This window comes from Apostichopus japonicus, chromosome 17 (assembly GCF_037975245.1).
Source record: "Apostichopus japonicus isolate 1M-3 chromosome 17, ASM3797524v1, whole genome shotgun sequence".
NCBI classification, from domain to species: Eukaryota; Metazoa; Echinodermata; class Holothuroidea; order Aspidochirotida; family Stichopodidae; genus Apostichopus; species Apostichopus japonicus.
The window spans coordinates 33738475-33764443 of record NC_092577.1 but is presented as its reverse complement, the minus strand read 5'-3'; the positions used below and the strand labels follow the sequence as shown (position 1 = coordinate 33764443).

Sequence of the window (25969 nt, the reverse complement as noted above, 5' to 3'; positions counted from 1 at the left end):
AACCTACTGAAATACGGTATGTATATATGTCGTAGTATAGACTCTTTCATATACATTCCTCCAGTTTTTACAAACCCTTCACGGGCCACATATTGATATAAATGAGATTTTAAAGGCATTGAAGACGTGCCCCATAAGGAAACGCGATACCTTGTTATCTTTAGCTGGACCTGAGATATTCATCGCTGTATCGTTTGTACACTGTGCTGTGAGTATTGACCGCAGCTGTATGTACTGACTTAACACTATAGTGTCTAATTACCGACGGTAGCAAGCTGTGTGTGTATTTTCTGGGATCGATGGTAGTGTTTAACTTCTGTTACACCTCATTCGAAACTAGGTCAGATTACCGGCATTAGACGTTTCTTTTGCGCGAATCTTCACACCCTTTAGGAGGTCACAAATCCAAACGATAAGAGGTGTGGGGCAAGTGTCGTGGCAAGTGTTACGGTATTCATACAAATATAGCTGATAAAAGTCCCCACACAATTTTTGGGGGGATTGCGTAAGCAACTATGACTAAGATGGAGAAGAGGGAATTCCCTTTTGTTTTCCAGTTGTGTTGATGGTATATAGTAATAGTGACTCAAACACGTTAACGCGTTTGTACTTTCCGAACTTTAGAATTTCTTATACAAGGTCTTTGTGAATGATTCGTCAATCAAAGATAAATGCACGAATGATAATGATATCTGGGACTGAGGTTGCTGAACCTCAACATTTAATCTTTACATCTACCGAATCACGGAACGAGTTACATGCTACACAATTGTCTACCAAACTGAGGTAACCTAAATAAATATTACCTCACGTTAGGCTGTAGGCTTAGGCTACCTAGACTAGATTAATGCTACAGTACAGTACAACTAGTACAAGTTAGCCTAAGTTAAGCCTCACTTTTACTGTGTTGTAAATGTTATTAAGCAATACTCTTCAACTTTGGTTCTTACTCACTGACATTTACATGAAGGTTATAACCTACATTAAGGACTGAGTGTTTGCTCTTTGTAATTTCTAAGTGTTTGTAATTATTAAGTGGCAATGAAGATAACTAGGCCTCGGCTAGTACTAGTACCATAACTACTAAATGTATGAATTCCCGTTTTCATTCTCAAGGGTCACTGACTTAGGAACATGGAGAAAATCCCATTACGTTTTCCCTGAAATAAACGAAATATAATTACTTCTGCAAATGTTTTCTGAACTGCTTAAGTTAGTGCACAACATTTCTTTACATGATGATGTACAGCCTATATAATTGTTGTGGCAACAGTTTGTTGTTGCAAAAATATGCATGTTACCAACTGCCAAGTGCTAGTTCTGTATTTACCTGTATGTCCTCTGTTTTAACCTTGAGTTCTGTGAAGAAGAAAAAAAATCACTGTTTACTTTTCTATATGGCTGTCTTGTCTAAAGTTGCTAAATATCCCTTATCTCCTTGGGGATGGAACATTGTAAATCTTCCTACTTTTGTGAAATATTGAAGGTCAGTAGGAATGAACTATGCAAGGTTGCTAGATCACAGCCATTCTCAAGTTTTTTTTATGATAGTGTAATTTTTGAAAAAGTGGAGTAGTAAGTTATATTCCTGGCTCCTGACCCAATATTGGCAATATGACTGTAAATTGAGCTAAATTGCCATGCTCATGAAATCACCTTTCTGATCCAAATAATGACATAACATAAATTCATGAAAGTCTGTCTTACTTTCTTAAATTATTTGAGTTGTTGAAGCCACAGTATAATAAAGAAATATGTTAAAAATATTTGTGAAACTGGAAACATGAAAAAAAAATAAAACCTTGTTTTTACTCTTTCTTAATTTTTAGTTTTGTAGGATGATGACAGACTGATTCAAGATGAACCCCTCGTCTAACTTGCCGATAGACATCAAGCCTTTGGACCTGTCATTAGCCATCGCTCGGGGGACGGCAAAACCAAGCCCCAAAGTCCGGCCTTCCGAAGATAGCAAACAACTAAATGATGTCAAAGATGGAAGTGATTCACAGCCCTCGGTGTCGCAAGAAAAATTTGCGAGCATCATCATGGATGTCGGAAACAGAATCCCAAACCTAAGACTGGAAGATGTTAAGTTTTTGTGCCACGATAAAGTGACGGATCAAGCTGTGCTTGAGAATGCGAAAAGCGCAACAGATATACTCAGTGACATGTCGACGTATGGAACACTCGATAAGACAAACGTTGGCTTGGTTGCAGAACTGTTGCATAGGATTGGCATGGTGAAGCCAAAGAGAGAAGTCTTCGAGGGAACGGCGATCAACTGGCCCACAGATGATGGATTTTCTTATTTGGATCCTTTTCGGTAAGGTTGGTCGACATGAGGAGGAGTTTGGGTACATAACTAAATAAAAAGGTCAAATGCTATCAGCTCAGTCTGGATATCTGTACCATAAATAACCTGTGAGAAATGACCATTTAAAATTTTTTTTTTTACCGTAATTCACTTTGTAGTGGATGGCTAGGAGACCCCAATTGCAAGGAGGTGCAGACTCACATAAATCCTACCTGTATACATTTTCTCATTAATTTTTTCTCCTCCATATATATATATATATTTATATATATATATATATATATATATATATATATATATATGTATACATATATATATATATATATATACATATGTATATATATTACGACTTTTCATTTATATATATATATATATATATATATATATGTATCCTTTTTTTTTTCTTTTTTTTTGGCGACACAGCATTTTGTTTGAGTGGATATTTTTCAGTTGACTACAAAGAAACAGAATGTAGTCTTCTGACTTTTTGAATATTTTTATACAATCAAATTCAGGTAGTGCAAGATATACATAAATGTTCTCCCTAAATGGAAGTTTTTGGTTTAAAGATAAAAGGCAGAGAAAATAGAAAGAAGTTTACAATGACTAGCAATCCTTCCCATTTTGAAATATAATTGTAAAGATAAAATAAATTACGTTCCTAAAAGAAAAAGGGAAATTACCATTTTTGAATTCGTTCCATGGTTCCTTATTTTGGCAGGTGTCTTTTGCACTCCGTAATTCAACAGTTACCAAAGAAGAAACTAACCGACCTAAAGGATTACTGTTCAATTCGAAGTGTGGCATCTGGACAGGAGCTGGACGAAATTGACAACCTTTTGGATTTCTTCAAGCTGCTAGAAGACGAAGACGAAATCGCACTCGATAACATCGGTCTACTGAAAGATTTTTCAGAACAGGTTTTGAAGAATAAAAAAGTCAAGAACTATATTGAAGAATATGAAAGTGAGTAGATATATATAACTCTTGATTGGCTTTCATGTCAAATGTTATCCTTTTCGCTTGTAGCAGTCCTAAAATGATCTTTATAGGGCACTGGATGAAAACAGTTCTAGCAAGAAACTGACGGTCTTGCTTTGGAATTTTTTCATTTGCTCGATTTATGCGAAAAAGCCCACATTATGGCCACAAAAATATGCCTCGTTCTGATTTTGTGCTTATTTAACACAAAAAAAAAAAAAAAAATCCCTCAGACAGTCAAGGTCAAATTTATAGGCTAATGAGGCTTTAAAGCCTTTTAATGTATCTATAGGCTAATGAAGCCTTTCAGCTTTTTAATGTATCTAGGCTAAGGGGCTTTAAGCCTTTAAATGTAACTGTGACATCCTGTATCCATGTATCCTGTTAACAGATCTCCAAAGAGCTTTATAAAGTGCTGTAATATATCTCAATCTATCTCTTTTTCAAGCCACCAGGCCAGCTAGCCTGTGGCCAGCTACGCTGTGGCCAGCTAGGCTCTGGCCAGCAAGGCTCTGGCCAGCAAGGCTCTGGCCAGCTAGGCTCTGGCCAGCCTGACCAGCCAGGCTCTGGCCATCCAGGCTCTGGCCATCCAGGCTCTGGCCAGCCAGGCTCTGGCCAGCCAGGCTCTGGACAGCCAGGCTTTGGCCAGCCAGGCTCTGGCCAGCTTCCCATCAGTTTCTCTAAATGTCATTCTCTTTAACCCTGGTCCTGTTGCCAGTTTTGACAGCAAAATGTTTTTGTTGTATTCTGTATTGACACATTTTGTGGGGCTTAGCCCAAATCAAACAGTCCTGCCAACCTCATCTTCCCCTAACCTTATCTATCCACCTCCCCCCTTCTCCTCCCCCTGACCTCATCCACCCACTCCTTTCCCTCCCCTCCCTCCCCTCCCCTAATATCATCCACCCTTCCTTTCCTCCACCTTTCATCATCCACCACCATCCCTTACCTCATCCACTCCCCTCCCTTCCCTCACCTAATATCATCCACCCTCCCTTTCTCCCACCTTTCCTCATCCACCACCATCCCTTACCCCATGCATACCCCTCCCTGCCCCCCCCCTTACCTCATTACCACCTTAAGACTACATTGACGTTAATGATTTTATTTTGCAGAGGAGAGGATAAAGCAGGGACAGCCTGTCTTGGCCATGACATTCGAGGAGAGTAATAAACTGCTGACAATCAGAGCCATCTCCAAAGAGGGCAGCATTGATCTTAAGAAATTCTATGGATCATATGATAGTATTCCTACCAGTAAGGCGGACTCACCGGTCGAATCCGATAAATCAGGTACGTGTGGTCTTTGCATAGGCATACAGTGATGTGCCCATGCTGGGTGGCCCCGCCCAGCACTACATATTACCGCCCAGCACTGTCATAAAATCGAGAATCCCGCCCAGCACTATTTTCATCTAAAATCCCGACATTCCTAACAATATATTCAACATAAATTGGGCCTAGCCTATACCAAAATCATACAGACTAATAATGCATCAGTTACGCATGTGAGAAACATTACTTGCGGCTCTCAATAGGTCCTTTGTAAAATCTCTTTGAAACAAACTAATAAATTTTATCAGGTACGAAATATATTTCACTTAAAAAAAAAATGACAAAATGGAAATTGTTAGCAAAACTAGTACTTGTGTATGTGCTTAAATAGTTACACAAGTGCCAGCATTTGGCATCTGAGCACCTTCAAAAATTTAGACCCCTCCCCCAGGACGGCAATCAGTATACCCGGCACTCTGGAAGTCCTGGGCACATCCCTGGGCATATGTGGTAGGCAGGGTTGTCATCAGACCATTTTTAGAGCCGGGTAATTTGTGACAGTGTTCCGCGGGGTTAATTACAGTTAAGCTGCGTTTTGCACTGAATCGCGCTTATCTTTACCAAGTTACTTATTGGCGGTACTGTAGGCTAATTTGTGCCGGGCGGTAAGGCTGAAATTGACCTTGAGTACCGGGCGGAAATTTTGAGAGCTGGGTAGCACCGCCCGGCGCCGCCCGGCGTGGTGACAACCCTGGTGGTAGGCATAGGTTAGGGATCAATAATAATATAAATAATATTAATTCGCTAAATTAATATATGTCAGGGATGTGCAGTGTCGTCCTCAAAAATAATTTGAGAACGACAAAACAAACTGCTGCTTTAGATTCTACACGAATGCAAAACACCCCTCGCATAATAGTGGAAGATACCGACGGTCTGCGACTTTCGGGAAGTGAGGGCTGTGGGTTCTCTTCTCACCATGTTACTACATCGAAACTACACTTGATGGATTGCCGAAAAATCGTAAACAAAGAAAAGGGAACCATGATAAATCTGGGTAGTGCAAATGTAATAAAGAAAAGGTACCATTATAGATTTCGTATTGAAATTGGACAGTTATTTGTCAACTAAATAAAACAAGAAAACAGAACAGTACTAGTCATTTTAATAAGATATTCTATTGTATAGGTATGTTGACAAATACTGAAGAATAAACTAGTCTGTTGGACCGAAATGTCAAAACCGACACTTTTTGGCATCTTGACATTGAGGGGGGGGGGGGGAGGAGGTTGGGGGAGAGATGCACTGGTTCAATGAACCTCATGAACTGGTTTATTGTTATGTCTCTGTTTGAATAGCTACATACATTGTTTTAAATTCCAGGTGTCAAATGTTCTACTTGACCATTTAGCATAGCCCATGAAGATTAATGATTAATTAAGTTCTGCTGCTTTTTAAATGCTGAATTGTTTTATAATTCAAAATAAATATATGTTGTCTGTTTCTTTTCTTACCCTTAAAAGAAAAACCTTTCTCAACAGATTCAAAGAGACCCAAACGTAGACCTCTGGTGACCCCATCTATGCTCTCTAGCCGTGAGTAATTGTGAACATTCTCAATCGTTTATATTATATATTTCACATTTTATACATTGTGTACAGTAGTATATGGCATTAGGAATGGGACTTCACAAGGTGTAAAACACATGCCGATGACAATAATACAAAAATTTTGCAATTTATGTTTTTTTTTTTGAAGAAATGTTATTCAACTCAATCAGTTGTGATACATCCCCCTGTGATACCTTCTCCCCTATGCCCCTGCCCTTCCACACCTCACCCACCCCTCAGAGGTAAATGTACCTTCATTACCTCTGTTTGCACCATTGTTACTTTTTAGGTTAGTTAATTACCTCAAATTTCTTTAATTTTTACACAGCTATTTCTCAACCAGAATCCACAATGCAAAAGTTAGAGGTCGGTAAGACCGATGATGCAGACCGTGTAAAAGATGGTAAAGATTCTCCAGAACCAATGGAAGCTGATCAAAACATGAGGCAGTTAAAGAGCAGCGACTTTCCACCAGGTAAAATAAAAAATAACACCACTTTATACGAAGCCTGACTTCAACCATCAAGGTTGCCTTCCTATCAATTGTTTGGGGCGGGGGGGAGTTTTTTAGAGTGCGAGGGTTCTTTACAATTAAACCAAGTTACCTGATACCAGACAGCTAACCCTCTTTGTTCTATGAGCTGTCATAGTTTATGTTACAGTACCGGTTACAGGAGTGGATTGGGGCTTAGAATTGCTACCAGCTCAGGGCTGGGCCTTTAAAGAAGGGGTGCATTTGGTCCACCTTTGGTATAAAAGAGGCACTTTTATTAGATATTTATTTGAAAAGAGAGTGTGTCAGATTCATTTGGTTCTTTTTTTCTCTCTTTCTATCTGAAAATATAAAAATCCTATAAAAATTAAGATACCTGTCCACGTCACCCATATATCTCAGAGTTGTGCACAGGTTGCCGATTCGAGAACAAACATTATTTTCTTATTGCAAGTTTGGTACAAATTCTTCTTTTACTCCTATGGTTCCAAACAAACCTCCACCCCCCACCCCCATAGTAGGTGTACCTTTTAAAAAAAAATTGCTCAATGTTTATCTAAGTCCCACGCGTTTAATGTTGATTTTAAATATAAGTTTCCGAAATTTGTGCCTTCGAATAGATGTTCTAGATATATGGTACATTAAAAACGCTGTCTTATTTTTATGGTTGTTGTTGCTTGTTTAAAGATCTATATTACAAAAAAGGTGACAATCTGGTACAAACTTTGATATAAGCTTTACAGAATGTTGAAATCCTCTAATTTAATCTAGATTTAGGTGTCCTCCAAGGTAATCAACATTTATCCCAATGGTTTGATAAAAAATGATTCAAATCATTTATTTAACCAATGTTTTAAATATTATTACGCATGGAAAATTAAATCGTTCCTCTTGCTCTTTAATAAATATGAGTAAGAAAGTTATGAAAATATGTGAATATATATAAAAAATATGTAAGAATATACAAATTTAAGAAGTAGCTTTGAGGTATATTAATCCATGAGGAAAGGCATGATAAACTCCAAGGGTGTCAATCAACTCAATACAGGGCCATCGGTAAGAGGCGATGTTAATTTCAATTTTTTTTATAGCATTCAGCAATACATATATTAGTCTAATTTTTTATTTTTTTTCCTTTTAATTCATGAGTTATATTTCATTTCTAAAATTTAATAAACTTCAGTGAAGGGTCAGAAATCCCAGGAAGGAGGTCAAACACTCAAAGTTTGGATAACCGTGCTAAGCGTGCTCTTGAATCTACTTTACATTATAGAAGAATGTCTCTATTGTTATTCTTCTTTGTATTGTTTTCCTTTGAGGTATTTCTATTGTTTTCCTTTGTGTTTCCAACACTCAAATTTTGGGTAACCATGCTCTTGAACCTACTTCAGAAGCCAAACCCATCATTTACATTATAGAAGAATGTCGCTATTGTTATTCTTCTTTGTAGTGTTTTCCTTTGAGGTATTTCTATTGTTTTCCTTTGTGTTTCCAATACTCAAATTTTGGGTAACGGTGCTGTTGAACCTACTCCAGAAGCCAAACCCATCATTTCCATTATAGAAGAATGTCTCTATTGTTATTCTTCTTTGTATTGTTTTCCTTTGAGGTCTTTCTATTGTTTTCCTTTGTGTTTCCAACACTGAAAGTTTGGGTAACCATGCTCTTGAACCTACTTCAGAAGCCAAACCCATCATTTACATTATAGAAGAATGTTTCTATTGTTATTCTTCTTTGTATTATTTTCCTTTGAGGTCTTTCTATTGTTTTCCTTTGTGTTTCCAACACTGAAAGTTTGGGTAACCATGCTCTTGAACCTACTTCAGAAGCCAAACCCATCATTTACATTATAGAAGAATGTCGCTATTGTTATTCTTCTTTGTATTGTTTTCCTTTGAGGTATTTCTATTGTTTTCCTTTGTGTTTCCAATACTCAAATTTTGGGTAACGGTGCTGTTGAACCTACTCCAGAAGCCAAACCCATCATTTACATTATAGAAGAATGTCTCTATTGTTATTCTTCTTTGTATCGTTTTCCTTTGAGGTATTTCTATTGTTTTCCTTTGTGTTTCCAACACTCAAATTTTGGGTAACGGTGCTCTTGAACCTACTCCAGAAGCCAAACCCATCATTTCCATTATAGAAGAATGTCTCTATTGTTATTCTTCTATATGTTGTTTTCCTTTGAGGTCTTTCTATTGTTTTTCTTTGTGTTTTCAACACTCAAAGTTTGTTTAACGGTGCTCTTGAATCTGCTCCAGAAGCCAAACCCATCATTTACATTGTAGAAGAATGTCTCTATTGTTATTCTTCTGTGTATTGTTTTCCTTTGAGGTCTTTCCATTGTTCTTTTGCTTTGTGTTTTCCAAAGTCAACACCTTTAGCAATGCGGAAGAGGATCCCACAGAATGGTTCACACATCAACACGAATACCAGACTCACCAGCAGTCAAAGTTAAAAATATCATGCTACCGGATGGACGCCAACCCCAAGGGCATCTGTTTGATCCTGTCCAATGAGCATTTCGATCGCAAGCCAGGGCAAACTGAGCCATCGAACAGAGAGGGCACGGAAGAAGATGTCAGTGAGTATATATATATATACCCAGAGGTAAACGGTAGGGGAGGGGCAAGGGCGGCGGAACCGGGGGGCACAGGGGGCATGTGCCCCCCACTTTTCCTCAGGTTAAAAATGTGCCCTTTTTCTACACAAAAATTGAGGTGTCTCAAGTTAGCAGGAGGCCAGGGAACCAGAATGAACACTCGGGAAGTGCTGTTTTCGGCCATCTGAGGGGTTTGTAAAACCAAATTTTTATTGTTCGCTCAGCGCCAACCGATGGTGGCGCTCCGCTCTGATAGTCGTGCATACAACTTTGCAAATCCTGGTCACGCCCCTAACTTTTAATGAATTTCTGTGGGTCAAACTCAAAGCTATTTCGAATGGAGAAAACTTGTTAAGATATTAACAAGAAATAAACTCTAATTCTGAAGATTCCTACATTAGCAACTAGCATGTTTTCACCTCATTTTGTCTCAAAGAAAACTTGTTCCTTGTTTCCCAATTTGCACATTGGATATTGCAGTGCTAGTATGCATATTTTCCATGAGGGGGGGAGGGGGGGGCTTTGATGGAGTGATTTGTATACGCAAATAAGATAATACAATAAGAGTTATAAAGGGTACTAAATATAAGGCTGCATCAGTCCAATCAAATTTCTGCAAAGTGCCCTTTGATGTCGGTGCCCCCCAGATTAAAAGTGCTTTCGCCGCCCTTGGGGAGAGGGGGGCGGCTGAACAGTGACAGGACTCTAATTTGGGAGTCGACTGTCAAGGACTCAGACTTTGACAGTCAGAGCTCTAGGAATTGGATTTGAGAACAGCAAAGAAAAGTTCTAAAAATTCCCTCCACCGACTTGACTATGCTTGACGGTGCTTTTCCATTTTCATATCAAAGCGTCAACTAAATCTTCATTTCCTTAATGAAATTGCTCAGTTTTTGCTTCAATATGTAACATAATTTGGCATCATTCAAAGATAATCTGGCAGCCAATGATACCAGAGTACAGAAACAGTGTATATTTTCCCCGCATATTGTTTCCACAAACCTGGGCCAATTTTGGTCTTTTCTTCCGACGTAATTGGCGATACCTTAAACATACTGTCGCAATTTCTCTTCCTGGACTGACAAGTACAAGAATACAGGACTCTAAATTAGGAGTAGATTGTCAAAGGCTCAATCATCACAGATGTTCTAACTGCTTTTTGTTTCTTCTCTCTCGTTGTACAGAGAATTTGAAAAGGATATTTCGTAAATTGCGATTTGAAGTTGAGATCGAACGGGATCTCACCGCAGACGAGATTCGCCTAAAGATGAAGGAATTACAAGGGCGTGACCACAGCAGATATAATGCCTTCATTTGCTGCATCCTGTCTCATGGTAATAAGGGCATTGTCCTCGGAAAGGATGGGATACCTGTAGAGTTGGCAAAGATTATTGGTAAGAATATTTTGAGAATTCTGGAAAAATTCGGTTCTAGGAAGAAAGATCCACTTGATTCTTAGTGCATGCTTTACGGGCTTGTGTTTGGGTGGTCTGACTCGACCAGTATTTTATTTCATTTTTTTCATATCTCCCTTCATTTCTTCAAGTTCATAATTGGTATATTAAAATCGTTGCAAAAATTGTCCCATTGCACACTATACACTCTTTGAGAAAGGGGTTCCTGACCGTTAAAGAACTGGAAAAAGTTCCAAATACGTGACACAAGTTAGAACCTTTTTTCCATGAGTGAAATTTCTGTCATACATTTTTTGTAATTGTGTATACATACTGAAGAAATGATAAAGTTTCATTCATTGCTACTATTAATCTAAGAGAGAAGCCCATGTAAATACTAGACCTTTCTTTGATGGGAGTGGGGGTGGGGGGGGGGGGTTGGTCCCGCAAAACCTTTCGTAAAATAATTTCATAGGCTAGCAATCATATTGAACTTTTGTCCGGTGTCTGTGTACGGCTCTATTTACAATTGAATTAAATTTAGATAGTTTGCCTTAAGTGAAAGATGGGGGGGGGTCGGGGAAGGTGAGGTGAGGTGGAGGAGCCCATTCATTTTGGCTATGCCACTGGTTAACAGGATGCAATGGTATTTTTGTTTCTCCTGGGGACACCTACAATAGGTTACTCTCTGTCCATCACTAAGGACGGCTTTCAACTTTACCTGCATTTAGTAAATTGTGGCTGACCGGGGTTTTTTTTTTCTCAAATCACCAACAGGATATTTCAAAGGTCAAAGCTGTCCCACTCTCATTGACAAACCCAAGGTATTTATCGTACAAGCTTGCCAAGGCAACAGTTGGCAGGCGGTTACCACGGAGACGGCCCCTCAATCGCCAACCAGACAGACAGCCGGCATGGGTTCGAGTCTGGAGATGTTGCCCAACGAGGTGGACCTCTGCCTGTTGCTGTCGACGATACCGGGCTACAAGAGCGCACGGTCAAAGGAGAAGGGGTCGTGGTTCATCATGGCACTGACGCACATCCTGTCCAAGTATCCCGACTGCGAGATGCAGTCGATCATGACGTTAATAAACAAAGAATTGGCGAAAGCGACAAAGGCCAAGCAGGAAAACAGGTGGATTGCGCAGACAGCTCTTCCCAGTCACACGTTGAGAAAGTTGCTGTTTCTGGAAAGACCCGAGCATATTCAGCAAAGTTTAGCAGTGAGAACTGATGTGGTGTGCACAGCTGTTGAAGTTAGAACTGTTTGATATGGAATCAATTTTTTGAAATAGCTACAAAAGGAGGCCTCTTATTTTCTGTTCTTCTCAAAGGTCTTTTGATTCTTTTAAACTTCCGTAGCAGTCAAGCTCATTGGCTGATCTTACAGTTCATGTATGTATGTATGTATGTATGTACGGGTGTTTGTATGTATGTATTTTAGATTCTCCTGCAAGCAGGAACTCACGAAGAAGCCTCATTGGCTTATCAATGCCGCAAGCTGACCGAAGACAGTCTCTTACATTCATATTTACCGTCCATGATTATGAATTGTCAACAACTCTGAACTGGATGACATACTGTACATTAATCTTGGATTGACTCGAACCGGAAACCTTATGATTGGAAGGCACCGACATTAACCACTAAGCTAACACTCCTAGATACAACACTTGATACTGAAATTAGAAGATTCCATGCTAAAATGAGTTGAATTATCATTTAACATACGATCACTAAAAGGAGATTGAAGCAAATCCATCCAAATATTGAGGCATGTTTATGGCTCAAAATTTTGAACATGCCCTGTTTAGACTTGACCAAGTCTTCAGCCTTAGTGTGTGCTGTTTCTTTTAGCTGTTTGGTGTTTAGAGATTCACACCCCACCCCCCCCCCAGACAGTTTATTTAGGAAAAATCTTTCTCCGCTTGGGAGACTGAAGACTTGGATCAAGTCTAGCCACATGTGCTTAACTTTTAAATGGTTTTCTTTATTGTTTTTAATGTGACTTTTCCTCTAATGGTTGAAACAAAAGAATAGTGAATGTATTGTGTAACAATCTAGTTGAATTTTCTGGGAGATTCATTGTTAATCTATCAATCTTTTGTTGGTTTATGAATAATTATTACTTAGTATGGTAAAACCAAACAAAAGTTTAAATCCTTTTAATAATTTGGTAACAAAAGTTTCTTGAAATATAATAATATCTAACCAACGTGTTTGTTTCTCTAGACTTTGATCTACGATGCTAAAAAAAATGGAATATAATACATGTTTTCAGCTTTTAATTTATTCATTTTTTTGTCTTCTTCAGTTGTCATTCTTATGGCCACACTAAATATTTGTTTGAATAATTTACATATTCAATTGATCTATTCAATATATCACAATATTAAATATACTTTAAAGTATCATACGTTGATTAAATCTTGATATTGTATTGTTTTCTTCACATGTCATTCTTTCAATGTCCACGTATGGCAAGAAATATTTATTTGGAGACGCAGTAATCATAAATTCATGTCATTCATTCAACAACCACATTAGATATTCCAAATTTCAATTAATTTATCAATATGATACAATATTAAAGATTTATTAAAATATCATTTAATGATAGTTTTTTTCACTGGATGTAAAACCTTGATATGACAAGTCCTCCCGTTAATAACAAATACAGTCAACATTCTCACGTACATTAAACAAATAAAAAATTGGAGTACCTCGTACATTGAAGTACCTCGTACATTGGAGTACCGAGTACATTGGAGTACTTTGTACATTGGAGTACATTGGAGTACTTTGTACATTGGAGTACCTTGTACATTGGAGTACATTGGAGTACCTTGTACACTGGAGTACTCGCATTGGAGTAGTACATTGGAGCACCTTGTACACTGGAGTGCATAAGAGTACTTTGTACATTGGAGTACCTTGTACATTGGAGTACCTGTACACTGCAGTGGAATTGGATATTAAAGGTCTTTCTTGAACAGTCCTTCTGAGTCAATGGCAGTGTGCAGCTGACTTCGCTTGAGCAGCATAAACTTTGGACTGTATATTCATTTGCCCCCCATCCCCTCCCCCCCCCAAAAAAAACACCTCCAGATGAACTGTTCTAAACTTGGGCATGCTACCACAATCATCCTTGAAAATAGCTTTAAAACATGCTTAGCCCTCAAAAAATCCCACTCTCCCCCACCCTCCTCTACCACCCTCCTCTCCCACCCTCCTCTCACCCACCCTCCTCCCCTTTTAACTTTTACAGTGTAGGTAATATTCCTTTATGTCAAGAAAAGGGGGTCAACAGAAGTGTAATGTCGCCAGACATCCTGCGAAAATATGGTGACTTTAATTTAAAAGGGCAATTTTCAGTGACTCTGAAGATGGTATAGAAAATGCGGTCAACAGCAAACCATGGTTTGTGAAATTTACGTATAGTGAGGTTATAGCTCTCTCTGGCCCTTTGCTCCAACCAATGTTATTTTTTCTTGGCCTTTCATAGAAAGCTAAGTGAGAACCTGTGTAACATATCAAATTAATTTTGTGCTTACAAATCATTGTTTAAACCAGACAAGTTTTGAAAAATGAAAACTCAAAACACTTAATGGCAGTCTATTATATAACTGCTACAATTGCAGTATAGATAAAACTACACATTTGCAGAGTCGCTACCATTCATCAATTGTCACGATAGCGATAATTCTTTCACTAAAATGAGAGCGATTTATATCAGTGTCTTTTTCATAATGCATAACATACACAGAAAATAAAAAATATGAATTTAAAAACTTTAAAAAAACTAGGAAAGTATACTATTGCCACACTGTAAATTAGTTGCATAAAATAAATAAAAAATAAATTATTTGGTATAATTTCAATGGTGAGAACTTTCAGGAAGACATTAATAGCAAATTTAGCATATCACCGAAAATCCTTTTTGATAATAATAAAAAATTAAGAAGCTTTTCTTGGCTTTCCCATCTGCCAATTGGTCACAAGTCGCAAAAATATTTTATAGTCAAAACTAAGACACATGACGAGAATTAGTCCATTAACCACAGGTTGCATTTTTCAGCTCTCTTGACCTCAAGTTACTGAAACTTTATCTCTCCTGCAAACAGACTGGTGAGTTTGGAAGAGTTGATTTGTTCACACCTTGCCATGTCTGCCTGGAACTGATAGTGATTTGGCTACTAGCTGTGTGATGAGTTGCATAATAGACGAATAGGCAGCTCAACTAAGGTTCGAAAAGATGGGATTGATCACTCAGCTAACCAACTGGAAAAAACCCGCTGTTCAGTACAAACGGCGGATTTTTGGATGCAACCTATAGCTAATGGACACTTTGAGAATTTTGAAAGTAAATATGAGAATATCCTCCGTGATTTTTAATCCAACTCGGTGCTGAGTAGGTTCATAGTCCAGACAAAAAGCAAAGGAGTATGTTTAAACATTTTTTTATGTTTCCTGCGTTGAATGACTACAGAAAATGTATAATGCATTCTGATAGGATATTACTGGGGAAAAATTAAAGGCATACGTTAAGCCTAAAATTTTGACATTTAACCTCACAGAGGAAGTAAAAAAGAAACGCATTGGTCCAACTCCTATATTGATAGTATGGTCCGATGCCGACATTACCATATTTTGAAATTTCGTTGTCTTACTTGAATATTAAAAGTACATTGTGAAATAATTTGTGATTATCGTACACACGCGATGCATACAATTTTGACTATAAAGTCATCATTTCTCATAATTTTGATGAAAGTCACTTGACCACAAGGTTCACAACATAAAATTGCATCTCTTCACGCAGTTGAAATTATTTTCTAAAGGGTACACATTAATCGTTACAACGTTAACGAAAACCCAACAATACATAGGTGTGGTCCATGTATGTCATTGCAGCATTGTTCACAGTACACTCGTCCAAATGAATGGAATACTGCAAAAACATGTTCCTATCGGGACAACGACCAAAGAAGCGAGACAGCTGGAGATGGATATATGTGTTTAGTATAACTATTAGCGATGCATTTTACATATTTTTGAATCTCTGCCTGATGTGCGTTTAACCAAATCAACAGAGAAAAAAGAGCTGCTTTTGTAGAACTATTTTGGTAGCATACTTCGACCTTCAGAATAGATTCTAATTTGTATATTTCATTCTCCAAATCTTTCATAATTCCATCACCTGGTTATCTTTGACATTTCGTCCTCGTGATTGAACATCGCCATCATGAACTCCGAGAAGACTCTGTTTATGAGGGTCTTGCCAATCGGTATGGCGCCCAACATGAATCCAAGATGGCCGCCGTACATCGGCACTACCATGGCGACGTGAGAACTCTCGTTGGCAGATGTTAGTGGCAGAGCTGTTGAGTGTGCATAGGAATATTTATCACGAAAACATATTTGACCTCAGATATCAAAATCACGAATATTTTTATTTTGTAAAAGTACAAGGATGTAAACAATTTACTCAACATAACATCCATGAATATCATGGTGGTCTTTTACAGGAGAATAATGGGTTTTGCAGGGAAATTGTCAGCAGACTATCCTTGTTTTTGTTTATGATCTTCCATTTAATGATAAACCTATAATTGAGCTCATGGATGCCACATTTCTTTTTTCTAATGCGATACAAGTTGTTGACAATTCATAATCATACTAATAATCATATTACATATTAATACAAATAAACATAATCATACATAATCATATACAAACATACTACTGCATGGCCATCCACCATATCACACACATGCAATGTAACATTCTTATTCACATTGTCATACCCATGGCCATCAACTTACACCATATCACACACATGCAATGTACCATTTATATTAAGATATAAAGTGTTCACAAATTTTATCTTAAATAAAAAAAAGTCCCGCCCACCATGCATACTAATTAATATTAAAGTTTCTGTGACATGAACATTTACATACACACTTGCCAATCATATTAAAAAGGCCATATGAACAAAATTGCATGGGTACTCGTACACATGCTGCCAAATTTTATAAGAATACTTTACAAGTCCAACTTCAAATGTTGTTATCTCAGAAATGGTACAAAAAGGAATTGAATGCAACCCATCAGTTCAGCATACTGTAACGACTATCGGGACAATGATGGTAGATGCTTTTGTGAAAAATCAATAGTGAAGCTGAACAAGAAAAAAAAAGGATGATTTTGAGGGACTATTTCATGATTCCCGGAAGTGGAAATTAAAGGAGAACACTTACTAGGAAGTGGAGCAAATGGGTCGTCGGCTGCGTTTAGACACAAGGTGGGTACTTTGATTTTATTTAACTTGTTGTACGGACTGGCGTGGGTGTAGTAATCAGTGGCGTCTTTGTAGCCAAACATCTTCGCTGTCACCCGGTTGTCAAACTGGTATAAAGTTCTTGACTGCATTTGTCCAAAAAAATAAAAAATATTAATTCATATGGATGAATAATAGAGATTAAGGAGAGGATATTCAATATGGAAATCCTCTTTAAAGATATATATATAATAAAAAGAGTCATTTATTGACAAGAGCTATAAATAAGGACTTGTGAAACAAAGCACGTTCCACCAACTCACACCATCCTCACTTGTCTTATTGTTGAAAAATATTTTTAACAAATGTTTGGCAATTTTTTTGTTTTATTTACGACAGAATTAGGACGATAATTAAATATTATTATAATCATGAAATTTGTACAGCGCCATCATCCTATGGAAGTTATCTGCTCAAGGCCCTGACTTAACTAGCAACAGAACCAATAAGATACTGTAAAAGGAACCTACTGATAAAAATAAAACAATACATTTTTTTTGTTGATAAAATGAGTCTTTAATCTGTCTTGAAGAGTCTATTAAGATTAGGGATTTGAACTGGTGAGGGCAACAAGTTTCCAAATTCAGGAGCTGCAGTAAAATGACCTAGCACAGCAAGAAATTGTAGCAGGCTGAACAAAGTCACAAGTCTATGAGGAATGTAAATTTTTGCCCGGTTTATGGACAGAGACAAGACTTTAACAAGATAATCGAGGGTAGGGGGGGCAGGGGCTTAGCCATGAATTTGCCAAGGGTGGGGCAAAAATGTAGGCAAACTGTCAGAGCCGTAGATACGGCATTGCAAACTATCTAAGCATAGCGCCACCATGTTTGGCGCGAAGCATACAAGAAAATTTGGACTGAAAATGCCTCCCAGATCGCTGGAAAAGGCACTTCCCAGGCCTTGTAAGTTGCATTTTAGCGTTTTCTCTTTTGAAATTACTAGCAATATCATGAAAACATTAAAAAAAAATGTTAAATATGCTCAAGGGGGGGCGGCTTCCCCCTTCGCCTCCCCACTTGGCTACGCGCCTGAGGGGGGAGGGAAGGCGGTGGCAAGACCATACAAACAGCTGCATGCCAGGTTGGATCTTGAATAATACACATTGTCTTAATTTATTGTTAACCAGACTGAGTGCGGTTACTCAAAGACTGGTACCTTGTGATCCATGTTGTTGGTTTCCATGACGAAGCAAGCAGCCGTAATTTGCACAAGTCTGATTGTATTGATGAGTTTTGCTGTACATCCCTAGAGCAAGGCATTCCCATAGCCAAGACAAAGTGGTGATAAATGCATAAGCTAATTGAACATAAGCAGTTGAACTTCCTCTCTTCTACTTCCTGCCCCCCCTTCCTCCCTCCTCCCCCAGCCCCCCACCCTTCCAATCAAGAGTGTACTATTGTACCAAAATCTGAAGCATCATGCACTAGCTGATCGGTGCACCATATGTTTGACATTCCAACATATTTACATGTTATCTACAAACGTTTCTTGACCGTATTTTAAAGAGCTTCAATTATTCTCACCTGAAGAATATGATCAACGTTATATTTATCTTCTATCATGTGCTTATTTCTGACGAGTAAAAGAGAACATTTTTAATTTCAGGTTGTATATTTCACTCGAAAACTAACGATTCACGTTCAAATAACAAACACACAATAACATAAAATGGCGTAAGTGAAAACAAAAGAACAGGAAATGAAACAATAATGGTTTAGAATATTCAAGACACATTCAATGGTGACTAAATATTGCATAAAAGCACAAAAGAATTCTTGAGAGAAAGAGCAAGGGTTCAGTAATTAATTCTCTACATGTGACAGTATTAAACTTCACTAGTTTAAATAAGCTTAGACATGTCTGTTAACATAACATTACATCTACTATGAATATTCATTCTTGCTGCTTACCTTTTCAGATAACTTCTAAGGTTAGAGGTCAAGAACCGGTTGAAGAGTAACCAATTGAGATTCTCCTCTAGAGATTTGTTCGACTTGAGTAAATCCCAGGCGGCAGAAACGGAGAGAACACCGACGAGAGGGGCTTTGGATCCGTACTCGGCGAGATAGTTGAGTAGAATAATGCTAAAGGTAATGGAGAGGTAACAAAGGGGTCAAAATTTTATGAAAGGATTTAAAGCTCAGATTACATGTACCCCCACATAAGTACTGGTATTGCCAGCTGTCACAACCTTCTTTGAAATAAAATCTTGAAGATGGTGCGGCCACAAGGTGGCTCAATCAATGCCATCCCAGATGACCTCCCACTGACCTCTCGCCAGGCATTTGTAGGCTTATATCAGGCATTTGTAGTTTTGTGTTTTGGGAGGCAAACCTAAAGAATAAACACTTCATTCTGACAGAATCTTAACAGAACCTACACATTTTCAAAACATTGCTTGTATGTGTTCTTTTCTGGCTTCTGTACATAAAAGCAGGCATACACATTACATGCACGCATATGCACTTTAATACCACTATGAAACCAGCTGGCAAATATGTATATTTGACAAAACTTGTATATGACAAACGAGTATGACCTGTTTGACATTGTGACAGGTTTGCCACAAGGTTTTGGTTGGTGGTTAGCAGCCCAAGGCATCTTGCATCTTCACATGGTCAATTTTACATGTCTTCCACTCTCTAGATGTCATGTTATATTGGCCATCCTAGGTTTCTGTATATAGATATACGACGCATATTAACAGTAAAAGTATAGGCCGATATAATTAATATGTAAAAAATGTACATGAATATTTACTCACCCACCAATGGAGAGACCGATAGCAGCCAGAGGAGCATCTGGATATAAAGACTTAACGTGGCTGATGACAAAATTCAAATCCTCAGTATTACCGGCACAGTATCCTCTTGGCGTCTAAAAGAAGCCAAAAATAAAAAGATACCATGAAAAGGGTTGGCAGCAGTCCGATGTGTTTCATTTACTAAGAATAGATTTAACCATAATCCAGACATTCCAACTCACACGCATTTGGCGTGTGAAACACGCACTTCCAGCCCTTCACACGCTCACACGCTATGTGCACTTTATCACACGCAATCCACAAACAATCTCCGAAAAACCGTCCTGAAAGATGCTAAGAATGCTACATACCTCTACAACACAAAGCAACTTTGAGTACTTACACTTACAAGAGTAGTGCGTTCGCCATGGTGGTGGTGGAAAACGCCGGGTGGGAGAGGTGTTGGTACTAGAGATTGAGAAGTGCCCTTCAATTTCCGATAAAAATGCAAGTGATTACTTTCATCGATTCAAGAAAAGTCTTTGATGAGAATTTTCATGCTTGTTGAGTTCAATTATATATTATGATGAAGAAATTCTCAATATAAAATTATGCAGAGAAACTGAAAAAGAATGCACCATTTTGCATCTAGGCAGTCAAAAATACGAAAATTTTTCAAAAGGGGAGGGGGGCATCCCCTCCCCTTAGACCCCTCCCCCACTGCCGCTGATCGCACTCATAAATTTTCCTCAATGTTGGAAAGTCTGATAATCCAATTCACCCTAGAATTAACTCAAGATATTATTAGCTAGATTCATATTGCTTTTGAAGAGTTTACATCAGTTTTTGGAAAACAGGAGGGCAGGGAGATATTAAACCTTACCCTTAATTTAGATCCTCCGTAACCACGTTGGTTCATGACGACCGATCTGAAGCCGAGCCGTTGCATGTCGTCAGCGTAGTGCTTGATGTAGGACTCTTGACTAGACCCTGAGGGCAAAATAAATCCATGAAAGATGCTGAGATGCATTGCTCAAAGGCTTCGACGATAGGATTTCATAAACAACTGCACGAAAATGACATTTTTAGGACTATGTGTGTGTATCATGTTCTTGACATTAGTAGTGTGACAAACATGTTTCATGTTATGGTTGAAGAGTTAAATGTTTGTTTAGCTTAAAATGTGCCACTTAAACAAATTATCAATTATCTCTGACACCTGTTGACTATTAAAAATTGCCTTATGAAAGTAAATGTACAATGGAAAATTGGTTGTCAATTTTCGCCATTTGAAAGAGCCAATTAATTTTTGGGGCTAGAACAGGACTGGAACCAGTGCCCACCAAATTACGATTAACAACTAATATAAGGATCGCCACCAACCAAGAGCTGGAATGGTACAAAACTTGTACTCCATCATTCACTGGTTTGAATCTCGTTCTAACCACAAATGTCCTTACTCTTTTAAATCTGAATTCATGACTTTGACGAACCAAATCCTCCCATCCCCCACCCCGACCCCACTGCCCCCCCCACCCCACTGCCTCCTCCCTCTTCTCCTCTACAAACTGAATATCTATAGTCTTAATAACCTTTCAAATTTTCATAGATAGTACATACCTGTTAGTCCTGGCATTATGAGAACAATGGGTCTCCTATCTGATGATATGTTGCTGCTTTCATTGGCATCCAGCCAGTCCAAGATGATTTCACCTCCATCTGGGGTTGTGGTGAATTCCCTGGGTGTAACAACCAGTAATATATTAGTCGTGAACTGGTACAAGATACCATGATATCACAGTAGAAGTGATGGAAGGGGCCCTCAGGACTAGCACTGTAACATTGTGAGCTAAAGCCCTAAGTAGCTGACTAAGAAATTTCCATTTTACTGTGGAATGACCAACTTGTTTCAGATAGTCCATCACATTGTAAAACAGATATCTTGATTGCTTTAGCCAGCTGATGAGAAGTGAAAGCTACAAACCAAAATATCAAATGCACTTTTGAATGAAAATGTGTCCTTTTACCTATTTAGACTGTTTATTTCATTCTTATAAACACTGGTTAAAATGAAATGTCTATACTTTATAGGCCTACCCTTGCAGGAATAAATCATCTACATATTGCACACAAGGTTCATCCAGGATCACCACATAAATGTTTTAATATAAGAGACGAATCCGTTAAATTGTATTTTATTTCAATCATTTCATTTTACAAGAAAGGTATGAAATAACAGATGAGTCAGAATCAACAGAAAAGAAAGTACACAGATGGCTGAGAAGGCAAACAATGACTAAACCACCCCCTCCCCCTCCCCTACCCCCTCCCCGCCCCCAAGACACTAAAAGAAATTTGAGGAGAACTCGGGAGTCGAATTAGAGGTTTACATGCATACAGTGTGTGTAAAGGGAAAGGTGGTATTTTTGTGGGCATCTCAATGGTTGATGGTGGGATGTATCATTTTAAGGATGATTGTGAAATTTTGGCGCATCTGTAATACTTCCGCCAGAATTAACTTCATTTTTGTCCAAAAGTTGCATTTATCTGTGAGAGCTAGAGAGTGACCTTTGTGCTTGTGTTTGTTATCAATCATAGCTAAGATTTCAAACTGTTTCAAATTAAGGAAGGCCAAGAAGGTCAAATTTAAATGATTCAGGGCTGATGTGCATTTGAAGTGATACCTTGTGTAATGATGATAAGGTGAAATTAGCAGACAATTCCAGAAGTCAACACGTACATTTAATCCTGCGATGGTACATGAGATCCGGGGACTATACTGTCTCTGGAAGTTGGGAACCTCTGACCGTCACCTTAGTCACAGAGGTCTTAATTTATGCCTCTTGAAATTAGAGGAGAACCAAGCTCACCTTCTGTATGATTTCCTGATAAACAGCCGAAACAACACAGCCAGAATTGTGTGTGCATGGCTCTGAAAGCACCAAAATGGAGGCCAATAGGCTTGAAAGGCAGATGGTACGTGATTGCGAAGAAAGCCCTCTAGTTTTTTATTTCCGCAGGCAAACATTGGTCTCTGAAAGACAGAACATTCATGAGCATTCCAGGAGATGTAAACATGCCAGTGTTATATAGTCATGACAAGTAATGTAACAATTGGCAACTTCCTATTGGTTTACAGCGGCACAGGTCACCCTATAGTCATTGGAATGAATGGGAAATTCTTCAAGTATATTTTACCTCAGAGAGCTCTGTCTTTACCACTGTGCCATTTCACTTCCACTTCAAGTATTACTTAGATTTTGGTAATTTTTTATATTATAAATTTATCATACTAAAATCCTACAGTATTTTATTTGCTGATTTTTTTCAGTTTCATATCACAAAGAACACCCCAAAAGAAAGAAGCATTCTATTTTGCATGTACATCCCGTGATTAACACTGGCATGCAAATGTGTCTGTTAGTTAAAGGCATTGAAGACCCAAACCGCGTGCCGCGCGCTCTGAGAAAGTTAACTTTCCGTTGCTTGCAAAGGACGTTTTCTTCTTGTCGCTACAAAATGCAGACAGTAATGAAACGTGATACCTTGTTATCTTTTATCTAGACCTGAGATGTCCACGCTGTTTTGTGGGTATTGACCGTAGCTGTATGTATTGACTGTACACTTAGTGTATAATTTTCGACGATGGCAAGCTGTGTGTGTATTTTCTGGGATCGATGGTGGTGTCTAACACTTCTGTTACACCTTATTCGAAACTAGGTCAGATTACCGGCATGAGACGTTTCTTTGTGCGCGAGTCTTCACACCCTTTAATACCTTTTTTATAAACAATAAATGAGATCATTTATAACTTTTATGGTGCAAAAAATCATTGAAGTGTCAATCTCATTTCAAGCATTACAGGTATAGATTTGGGTAACAATTGTTGATCAAATGCAAAGTCCGCTCACCTTCACAACTCTCTTCAGGTAGTACGCTACATAGGCTGAGCCTGCAGGAAACAGGGCTAGAGTGGATCCCCATCGTTGTAAGACATCAATAGTCACCATGGCAATGCTGTATGAATTCAGTCAAACAATTTGTCAGGTATAGTAAATCATCAAACTTAAAAACATTGGTTAAAGTGTTTTAAAGACAACAAAGTGGTTGATACTGCAGTTTGATTCCTTGTGTTAAATAAAAATGTTAGATTCTGTACAGGCATGTTAAACAGAGAAGTCTATACTTAAATCATTCTGTGTGAGGATTAAATCTTTGGTGTACACACACAACCAGGAACTGAGGCACACATGCTTAACTTTAGAGACCACACCTGTAATGGCCACTTAAGTACAGTAGGCTAACTAAGGAAGCATGCTGCAGGTGAATTTCAAATTGACATAGCTATGTGTTTGGCAATGACCCTGACTATTTTGGTGTTTTTTTGGCCAACAGAAAAGCATGTCCCATATTTCTTCCTTTTTTACCTTCAGTGCCTCAGTCTTCAAACCTAGATCCCTGAAATAAGTATGCCAAGCCTAGACCTAAATAGTATAATTACCTTGGACCATGCGTATGTCTTCGTTTGATTAATAGTACGAACACTATTAGTACTACTACTATAGTAGGCTAACATTCACACCTTATCTCTAGCAAAGGGACTTTGCCTTGTGAAGTTCAACAGCGATATGTTTGCGTCTAGGCCTAGGAAACAGAGACTGCCTGTAATATTCAATAGGGCGATAAGGAAATGAAACATCCTCCAAATACTTACAAAGTCAGTGATCGCAGTTGGTTTCTTATTTCTGTAAGTGCTGTTAGTTATCGTTATATAATATGGGTGACGTCCAGCTAAGTTTGACCAAGGGGCATTGCCGGATATCATACAGTAGCCAAGTCTATGAAAGTGGGTTGAGCAATCAGCTGTTTTTTTGACCAACCTGAAACTATCACTTCATCATATCGTTACACTCATCCCCAGATTCATCACTAGATTCACCAACTGATGTCGCTTGAGCTTTTGCAGATTCAGTCAGCCCGGTAGCCACTATATACAGATATAATGATTGTGATCCTTGGATGAGAGTAATTTATCTCATAATGTATCATGGATTTCTTGTGAGTGATCCAAAAGAACAACACACATCAAACTGACTTTAAAGGAAGTCAGTATAGGCACCAAATTATAGCACGCTATAGATTTGATTTGATTTGATTTATTTCTACCAATTCAAAAACAAAAATATACATACAAGACGATACAATTACAAATAATGTGAAAGTTAACAACATAAAGAAATCGAAATAAAGCAATACAGTATCTGTATGGTAGAGGGAACCAAACATCAGCATAGCTATTCTGGTTTGGCTCCCGTATACAATAAATATTAATGACATGTTTAATCATGTATATGCAAATACTAAACAAAGAAGACAATTAACTTAACAGAAAACAAAAATTAAACAAACAGTTCGATATAACAAACGTTTATGATATAATAATGAAATAATTAGTTGCCAGGTTGAGAGCTTAAAAGATAATATTTGAGTCCACCGAAAAGGAGTACAAAGAATTTTTGACCGAATAGAATGTGGGAGACTGTTCCAGAAGACTGCACCTGAATAATGTACTTGGGATTGCCTTAATTTAGTACAAGATGACGTGATATGAAGTAATTTACTAGGCCTGCTACTACGAGTAGGCCTAGGCCTATTATGATTATGCAGACTAGAATTTCTACTAAAGAATGAATTCAAATATTCGGAAGAAGCTCATTGCAATGTTTATAAACTGACACGCCTGGTTGAAATTTAAAGAGATGAGATATAGGGAGCACATTTAATTCCCTAAATAAGGGAGAATGATGTTCAATGAAATGAACATTACAAATATTTCTCAGTGACAGCACGCATTTGAAAAAGATATATACTACGCCGAATTGTTAGAAGTTTTCCTGGATTTGTTCACTTACACGATTGTTCTCAGACATTTTAAAGGAACAGACAAGATGACTGAATGTCCCAGTGAGGACAAATTCCTCAAAGGTTGTAATAGAAACAGACCATATTTGAATATCTAGCATATTTGGGACCAATACAGCATACCTTTAATTGGTGCAATTTAGAGCCCTTTGACATATGAATCACTGTTTTAATTGAATAGGTATACTTTTTATTTATAGTAACCATTATAAAATAGATACCGTACCGGTGTCCCGATACACTGACGTACTACCGGTACTTCCGAATCCAGAATACAATAATTGCAAACT

At 38.1% G+C, this 25969-nt stretch overlaps 2 protein-coding genes across 5 annotated transcripts; one reads left to right on the top strand and one right to left on the bottom strand.

Moving 5' to 3' along the window:
- Positions 1-482: 482 nt before the first annotated feature.
- Positions 483-12873, top strand: LOC139985057 (caspase-8-like). 3 transcript variants are annotated; one of them, XM_071999247.1, is made up of 9 exons: positions 483-786; positions 1830-2323; positions 3036-3280; positions 4411-4587; positions 6111-6164; positions 6508-6654; positions 9044-9256; positions 10459-10668; positions 11446-12873. In XM_071999247.1, exons 2-9 carry the CDS (start codon positions 1860-1862, stop codon positions 11937-11939), a joined length of 2004 nt encoding a protein of 667 aa, XP_071855348.1. In that variant the 5' UTR covers positions 483-786; positions 1830-1859; the 3' UTR covers positions 11940-12873. The 3 variants fall into 3 exon arrangements, with proteins under 3 accessions (XP_071855348.1, XP_071855346.1, XP_071855347.1); XM_071999245.1 differs by having other exon boundaries at positions 486-786; positions 6093-6164; positions 11446-12868; XM_071999246.1 differs by lacking the exon at positions 483-786 and adding an exon at positions 851-970 and having other exon boundaries at positions 6093-6164; positions 11446-12870.
- Positions 12874-12942: 69 nt separating this feature from the next.
- On the bottom strand, positions 12943-24645 carry LOC139985061 (phospholipase ABHD3-like). 2 transcript variants are annotated; one of them, XM_071999252.1, is made up of 10 exons: positions 24472-24645; positions 23669-23774; positions 22628-22791; positions 21378-21496; positions 20641-20747; positions 19779-19891; positions 18925-19098; positions 18538-18586; positions 16932-17097; positions 12943-16049 (listed from the first exon to the last, which is right to left on the bottom strand). In XM_071999252.1, exons 2-10 carry the CDS (start codon positions 23765-23767, stop codon positions 15865-15867), a joined length of 1176 nt encoding a protein of 391 aa, XP_071855353.1. In that variant the 5' UTR covers positions 23768-23774; positions 24472-24645; the 3' UTR covers positions 12943-15864. The 2 variants fall into 2 exon arrangements, with proteins under 2 accessions (XP_071855353.1, XP_071855354.1); XM_071999253.1 differs by lacking the exon at positions 24472-24645 and adding an exon at positions 24259-24373.
- Between the last annotated feature and the right edge of the window lie 1324 nt (positions 24646-25969).